The 8,329-nt window shown below is 34.2% G+C and overlaps 1 protein-coding gene across 1 annotated transcript; it reads left to right on the forward strand.

Annotated features, from left to right (window-relative positions):
* Positions 1–2,120: 2,120 nt before the first annotated feature.
* On the forward strand, positions 2,121–5,981 carry LOC103084376 (putative HIN1-like protein; the record flags this gene model as incomplete). Its single annotated transcript, XM_007467866.1, has 4 exons — positions 2,121–2,167; positions 2,867–2,939; positions 4,110–4,191; positions 5,845–5,981. Coding segments are annotated over 4 exons (339 nt in total), but the record flags the coding sequence as incomplete, so codon positions are not given.
* Between the last annotated feature and the right edge of the window lie 2,348 nt (positions 5,982–8,329).

Genomic DNA, 8,329 nt, shown 5'->3' on the forward strand with positions numbered 1-8,329 from the left:
GAAATGTCTATTCATAGATTTTGTCTTTTTTTTTTATTACATTGGTTTTATTGAATTATAAGAGTACTTTATATTGAGTATAAATTCTGTACTGGATATATATTCTTCAGTATTTTCTTCCAGTTTGTATCTTGTCTTTTAGTGTTCTTAATAGTGTCGTTTGAGGAACAAAAGTTTGCTTTGATGACTATTTAAGAACATTTAAATGAGTTTTTTTGATATAGTGTAGTTCTTGAGTTAAAGCAGATTTTGTAGACACGATGTGCTCTTACCCACAGTGAGGAAGTAGATTAAACATCATACAGAGTGCTGAGTAAATAAAGTTATGGCCTTAAGGTAGAAGATACTGATAGAACATAGATTTTTTTTTTTTAATAATTAAAAATTGATCCTGGTGAGAGAAGACAAGAAGATACGATAGACAAGAAGATAATTCATATATCACATATGATAGATATGTGTACTTAACCAGACTGCAACAGAATTTATTCTGAAGATTAAATATTTATAAAATGATACATTATTTGAGGGGTGGTATTTTGTTGACACTAGTAGAGTAGTTTTCCATTTTCTAAAGTGGATATATGGATTCTGCATAAAGTGGATATAGCTTGTGTTTGTGATCTAAGCAGACTGGTTTCAGGGAAGGCTTTCCTCTATACCAGAGGTTATCTTTTGTACCAGTTTATGAGAAGCTGGGATTGTTAGGCAGAGGCCTATTTTAAGAAGTCTATTTTAATATATGGCACCCATTTCATTTTGAAAAACAGAGCCAACTTTTGCAAGCTATTAAAGTGCAGAGTCTTTGGGGGAAAGATGATTCTTTTCTGAGAGATCAAACCATCCTCTTAAAATCTTTCTGTATCTCAAATTTGTTTTCTTTGAAGGAGAAAGTAGCAGCATTCATTTACCATAGCTCATTATTTTTAGTAACTCTTGGTAGTAAGTCTTCACTAATTTCACAAGTAGTTTAGGAATACATTCTCATGGTGAAAGATTTAATACAGAATGAAGAATGAAAATCTCTACATTTCCCTCATCTTGAACTTCCTGTCTCTGCTGTCAACTTAGGATATCCTTCCAGACCTCTTTCTATGAATATATGTATTTTTTGTTTTGCACAATAGGATTATTTCACCAGTTTACTTTTTACACATAATAGTCTGAGTGATCTTTCCAAGTCAGTTCATCATTCTTTTTGATGATTGCATGATGTTTCCATACATAGTTTGGATGAACCATAAAATTATTTAATTATTCCTTATCTATTAGTGGAATCTTGGGGCTATCTGTAAAAATTTTTTTTAAACTATTACAAATAGCTATAGTGGACATCCTTGTTTATATACACTTTTGTGGACATGTGAAATATTTCTTTAGGATAGATTTTTTTTTTTTTTCTTTTTGGCTGCACTGTACAGCATGCAGGATCTTAGTACCCTGGCCAGGGATCGAACCTGTGCCACCTGCAGTGGAAGCACAGAGTCTTAACCACTGGACCACCAGGGAACTCCCTAGGATAGATTTATACAAGTTGAATTGCTGGGTCAAAGAGTATATGGATATTTAAATTTTTGATATATACTGGCGCTTTCCTTCTGAAAAGCTTAAGGACTTAAAAGAGACTCCTTTAGTACTAGAACTTCTACCACATGTTAAAGTGATTGCTGGGGCACTGCTTTCTTTGTACCTTCAATCATCCTGAAGAGAGAGGACCTGCCCTTTTTCATCCTTCCTGATTCTTGAGTTCTGCTTTGAGTCCACATCCCGTTTTCTGGGCACGAATCATGTGCCAGGCTCTGTTCTGGGTGCTAGGTTGGAGGGCAGAGTCTTTGCCTTTAACAAGTTCTCAACTTAGAGATACTACTCCGTCATCTTGCCACATCAGTAGGAACTCTTATTCTAGCTCTGTTACTAAGGCTTTTTTGCGACAGAAACTTGGGCTGCTTTTTAGTATGTGTTATTATAGCCTGTTTCATAGAAATGTTTTTATAGAATTCATAATACTAACAATATTAATGAGCTTTTCTAGCTAATTAGATATATCATATAAAGATATGTATTAAGGTATTGTAAAAAGTAGGAGACATTTATGTGCCAACTTTTTTTGTTCAATACAGGAATGGGTTGGACAAGTGGAAATAAGTGCCCTTTCTCTTATGTACAGGTGAGCACTGTAATAATGTAGGTAAACAAAAATAAAGTCAGTGGGAAATTAACATGTTCCATTGTAGTCAAGTTGTTAAAATAGCAAAGCAGTTTTATGCCTTGGTTGTAAAAGCATCTTTTCTAATATTTTGCTTTTTTAATTGCATCAGTTAGATTTTGACATTTAGGTATCAATGTATAGAGATTTTAATTTTCCAAATATTTTTGGAATGGAATATAAAAATTTTTCCAGGCCTATAAACTATATCACTTATCATCAGCCTTCTAGAGAAATGATGTCCTGCTCTGAAGGCTGGTAGCATTGAATGGCCACTATAAAGGCAAAACACTATATTGTCAATTTTACAACTTTTGCCCATTAGCGGAGCAGGTGAATGCTCTATTTTTTCTTTTTGAAATGTCCTTATAAATATCATCTTCACAATTCCTCTGGTTTTGAGGTCTACTTTTAGAATTATATCTGAAGTTACATATATGCAAATTACATTTAAAATTTAATTATTTTACGATGATACTTTTATATAAGTATGTTACAGCTTAGTTATTCCATTACTATCTTTTGTTCACTGCTCTATTTCCAGTGCCTAGAATATTGCTTGGTGTATACTGGGCTCTTGAGTGAATGAATGAATGAGTGATTAAATGTCAATTCATGAAATATATTTCATCAGAAGTAATTTCTACATGTTATTTTCAGGAAAGATTTTATAATTTACCGGGAACCAAATGTTTCTCCTTCACAAGTAACTGAAAATAATTTTCCTGAAAAGGTAAGAATTTTTCTAAGTGTTTCTAAAGGATTTAAGTAAAAGAACCACTCAGTTGCCATCTTGACTGCCTAAGCTATAATTTTTAAGTGACTTTTTGAGTTTTTCTAAGTTCCTATTAATCATCCATGAGTTACATTATTTTGTATTTGTTTTTTCCCACAAATCACTATGTTGAACTCTATCGTAACATTTTACTAGGGAAAAAAAATTGAGATATTAGTGTATGTGATTAATTAGACTATTACTGTTTTACATCAATATAAACATTAAATAGAAAAATAACTTGTGAAAATGGGTTCTGCAATTGCATCCACAAATACTTTGGTCATTGTGATGTATTTCCCATTGTAAAGATAATTTACTGGCTAAGGTGCTATTATTTAGTCACAAAGCAGAAACAACTGAAAAATGATGTGAAGCCTAGAAAGGGGACAAAAACATGATTCATTGTTAGAGAACTTTGTTTTGGTATCATCCAGGCCAAGTTGAAGTGTCTTATCACCATGCAAATGGTGGTAAGGGGGCAGGGAACTGAGTGAAATAGACTTTATAAGGACTTACAGGTTTCCAAGGTGCTTGGCTCTGGATCTGGCCTTTGCAGTATAATTTTTGGAATATGACGTAATCTAAGCAAAATCAGTGTGTATTTTTCTTAGCATAAGTGATTGACTTATGCTAATACACATAAGGTAATACACATAAGACTTACCTATACACATACAATACACATAAGTGATTGACTATTTAGAAGGTACTTAAAACTGTAAAGCAGAAAAAATTTTTCTTTGATTCTGCTTCTTAGAGGTAAGCATTATTAAAGTAAGGTTTTAGAATATTTTCTTACAGTCTTTTAACCCTCATCTTCAGGTAGTTGAAATCACGTTGTTTTCATATATTGTGTGTGATTTTTGTGATCCCATAAGCATTTCCCCAAGTCATTAGGAACTTTTGATTCATTGGCTGTGTAACATTTCAGCATATGGATGTACCATATGGTCATGTACCATGTACATGTACCATGACCACATTGGAGCTTTAGGTTACTTCTAAAATATTCACTTCCTACTAGGAAATTTATTTACTAGTAATTCAGTGATATTAGAGATGTAAGTTGCTATGTAAATGTCATATATGAAGGGCTGAAAAGTGTATTTTATTTTTCTCTTTCAGGTATTACTGTGTTTTTCGAATGGCAATCATTATGATATTGTCTATCCCATAAAGTATAAAGAGAGCTCTGCTGTGTGTCAGTGTAAGTAATCACCCTTGTGCTTATATAGGAAATTTTCTTCCTAAGCATTATAGTCTAGTGCAAACAAGTCCGGGCAAATGCACTGTTTTGTTGTAAAAATATATTTCTGAGATCCTTAGGTTACCAAAAATGTTAATGCTATAATAAAAACTTATTTCAGTAGGACAAAAAAGGCACTAGTATAGATTAGAGTTTGGCTTGTAAATACAAAGTTATTTTTTCTTGCAGTAATTAATTTCAGTAATAATGATTTGTATGTGTTTTTAAAGCTGTTAGTGTATAGCTTGAAAATCTAAATGACAGAGGAAATCAAGTATTTGATCGTATTTGGCTCTAGACCTGGGTTTCTTGACCTTGGCACTCTTAATATTTTGGGCCGGATAATTCTTTGTTTTGGGGGTTGTTTTGTCCATTGTAGGATGTTTAGTAATATCTACTCTGTAGATGCCAGTAGTGCTCTCTCTCCCATGTGACAACCAAAAATGTCTCCGGATTTTGCCAAGTATTTCCTGGGAGGATAAAATACCCCTTTCTTCCCCAGTTGAGCATTACTGCTGTGGTAGCTCCTTCCTGCCTTCTTACTTTATCTTCTTTATCATCTATTATGACAAAGTGCACGTGACTCATACAAAGCAGTGGTGCTGGGCATGTGATGGGCATTTTCCCTCTGTTCTTTAGCTGGGGGTGACCAGTAAAGACATGTGTAATGTAAAATTTTAAATTGATCTATTTGAGATATGGGAGTCTAGCTGTCTGTATCCTGGGCTGTGTCCTCCACCTGTACCAGCTAGTCAAAATCTGGACATTTCAGCTTTGGGAAGGACAGCTCATGGTGCCTACCTTTCCTGTACTTCTCAGAACCTGTGGTTCCGATGATATTGGGATGAATGCAAGGTGGTCTGTGAGAAAGGGGGTCTCTTGGGGACTCGTTTAGGGGGTGGGCACCATTGTCAATGAATTCTTCGTGGACTTGTTTGGGTAAGGTTCAAAGTGAGAATCCTGAACTCCCATGTGTAGGTTTTGAATGTTTGGTAATATATATTTCTATGTTTTCTGGAATTTGTTATTTTCTTCTTCTTTTTTTAAAGCAAAGAAGTTGTCTAAATATGCTTCAGTGGCTGCTGAGAATACATTTTACAATGGTTTCTCTTTAGTCCATTATGAAAAGTTATCTTCTTTCTAGCAATCTTAATTTTCCTTACGTTTTCCATCCAAGCCTCTTTAGGTTGGGCAGGTTGTGTGACATCTCTAGTTCTCAGTTTCTTCATGTGTACAGTTAGAATAAGAACATTTCACTGTGCTGGCATTAAATATGAAGGTGGTATGTAAAGGCTTAGCACAGTGTGTGGGATGTAGTCATTGCTCACTGTGCATGTTTAATTTTATCATACTTGGTTCAAAGTAGTGATACCTTTTTGTGTTATTGTTAGTTTTAAAAATGTCAGTATATTATATAATGATTTTTGAACTAATTAACTGCAAAGACAGAAATCTAGTTCCTCTCTATCTAGGTAACTTTCTGATTAAATTGTGTTATTGCTTATAAGGTGTTACAGGTATTTAGTTAGGATTTGGAAGCCCGGGCAATCTCAATGTTATGTTAAAACGTAAAGTGAGTTAATATTGTGTAACATCTCTCTTTGTTAATTGCAGCTCTGCTTTATGAATTGTTGTATGAGAAGGTATTTAAGACTGATGTTAGTAAAATCTTGATGGGACTAGACACCTCTGAAGTAGCTGATGAAAACAACAGTGAAATATCAGATTCAGAGGATGACAGTTGCAAGTAAGAGTGAATTTCAGTCCTAAAATATCTTTGTAGTGCCATACAAAGAAACAGTTCAGTAAATGCTTCTGCATGGAGTAGCCTCACATATTGAGGTATTATGGTATTCCTAAAATACAGCAATACAGAAACCTATGCAGTAAGTTTCTTTTTTCCTGCCACTAATTTTATCTCATTTCTATTATAGGACTGTTTCTTTTGACAGTTGATTTTGTTTGTTTGTTTTTGCTAAGCGTCTATTTCTGTGTAATCGTGATGCACATATCTCTGAAATAGATTTGGTCCTGCCTATATGTGTGTATATTCTAAAATTTTAAGGTTAACCTGTCAATTGCTTACATATCCAGTGATGAAAACGGCCATTTTGATTTCCTTGACTTTCTTTTATTGTTTTCTTTCTTAGATAATGCTGCCTCCTTTTCTTTTTATATAATAAAAATCCCAAGTTGGGGTATAAGTATGTGAACAGTTCTGGATAATGCCTTTGTTTATGTTGCAAATAAACACCTTTTAACTTAGAGTCTGCAGCTTATTTTTCTTTTCCACTTAAAACATATAGGGTAGTGGCTAAAAGCTTGGGCTGTGGACATCCTAACCTGGTTTCATTCCTGGCTTACTGCCAACTAACTGAACTTGGGACAAGTTACTTAAATTCCGAAGAAGCCTCAATTCTATAGGTATAAAATGAGGATATATTAGTATTTCTTTAAAGTGGAGAATTTATAAGAATTAAATGAGATAACATGTAGAATGCAGAGCCTAGTTCCTAGGTATAGTATCCAACGTATATTAGTTTTTATCAGTGATGTTAAGAAGCTTACTCTGTATTTTATAAGAACCGACCTATTTCATTCTTAGTGAAGCTAAAAGTATATCATTCCTTTTGTATGAGAGTATGAAAGTACCCTTCATGGTGTCACATACTGTGAAACTAGAGAAAAATAAAATTAAGCCTCAGGATATCTAATTCTTTATTAAACACTTAAATATATCTCTATTTGTAATTCCCAGCATTTCTTGAATTAAATTGTAGATCCTGATTGAAAATTTGGTTGACTACCATTTTTACATAAGAAATGAGTCAGATTAAAATCTGGGTCTGCCATTGTAAATTTAATCCTAGAATAGACATAATTAACTTTGCACAGATGGAAATTCTGCTGCATGGTTTTCTCCAGGTGCCTAGTATGATTAAGGCATGTCATTGAGCTTAGGGGAATTTTGAGGGAGAATGAATAACTAGCTTGTTGTAGCTTATTAACTTTACTTGGTGTGTGGGGACTTCCAGCAGATGCCCTTTGGTTGCTGCTGCAGTTCTGGCAACAGCTGGGTCTGGGTTGGCAGCTGGCAGGTGAAGTAGGCGAATTGTGGAGTAGAGGCTAGTAAGCTGGAGAAGTTTACCAGGGATGGTGTGCTCATTGTAATGATCAGTTTTCCTTTTTATACTATATTATTGAAGCCCTTGGAACATGGAAGCCTTTCTAATTAATTTTTTCTTGCATTATTAGGATTTCCTTTTACTTGTGTCATGTCTGGCTTAGGGAGGACCAAGCTTCATTTAGAGAAGAATGCTACATAATCATGGCAAGATAGATAGGCATAGTGTGTGATATCCAGGCACTATGCTCCTGTGCCTGGATCTTTTCACATTCATATTGATCAATCCTGAAGTATTAGAAATTAGGGTGCTTTTTTAGTCCAGACTCTAAATACTTGGGGTCTCTTAAATATTGCTGCATTTAAGGGTATAGATTTGGAGATTGTCCTAAAGACTAGAGATTGATTTATTAAGGTGGAGGAATTATATGACAGAAGAGTACAGGTAGCCTCTCACCTCATCAGCCACTCAACTTGCCATCAACTTGTCCAGCCTCTTGCCTACCCCCAGGTCTTTGCACTTGCTGTCCCTTCTGCTTGCAATACTAAATAGCCGTGTGGTTTGCTGTCTCATCACATTTAATTCTTTATTCAAAAAGACATCTTCCTTCATCCCATTTTTTATTATTTGATCCTAGGTCTCAAAACTAATTTTTTCCTACCTTTTATCCCCCCCCAAAGCACTTAGCAGCATTTAACATACTGATTACTTATTTAGTTGGTGTCTACTCTTACCTGATTGTATATCTTGTTGTAGCGGAATATTTTGTTTAATGGAGCCTCATCTATATTTTGAAAGGAAATTTTTACATTAAATGTTTTTATGAACTCAGTTATTCTACCAACCCAAATTTCATAGTTTATTTCTGTTTCTTCTTGATGATCGAGTCAGTAAGAATTACTGATAAAAATCTTTGATCTATATACATACACACATAAGCACATGTACATATATACATATATATACATATATAT

The sequence above is a fragment of the Lipotes vexillifer genome, unplaced genomic scaffold, assembly GCF_000442215.2.
Source record: "Lipotes vexillifer unplaced genomic scaffold, Lipotes_vexillifer_v1.1 C27563828, whole genome shotgun sequence".
Classification (NCBI taxonomy): domain Eukaryota; kingdom Metazoa; phylum Chordata; class Mammalia; order Artiodactyla; family Lipotidae; genus Lipotes; species Lipotes vexillifer.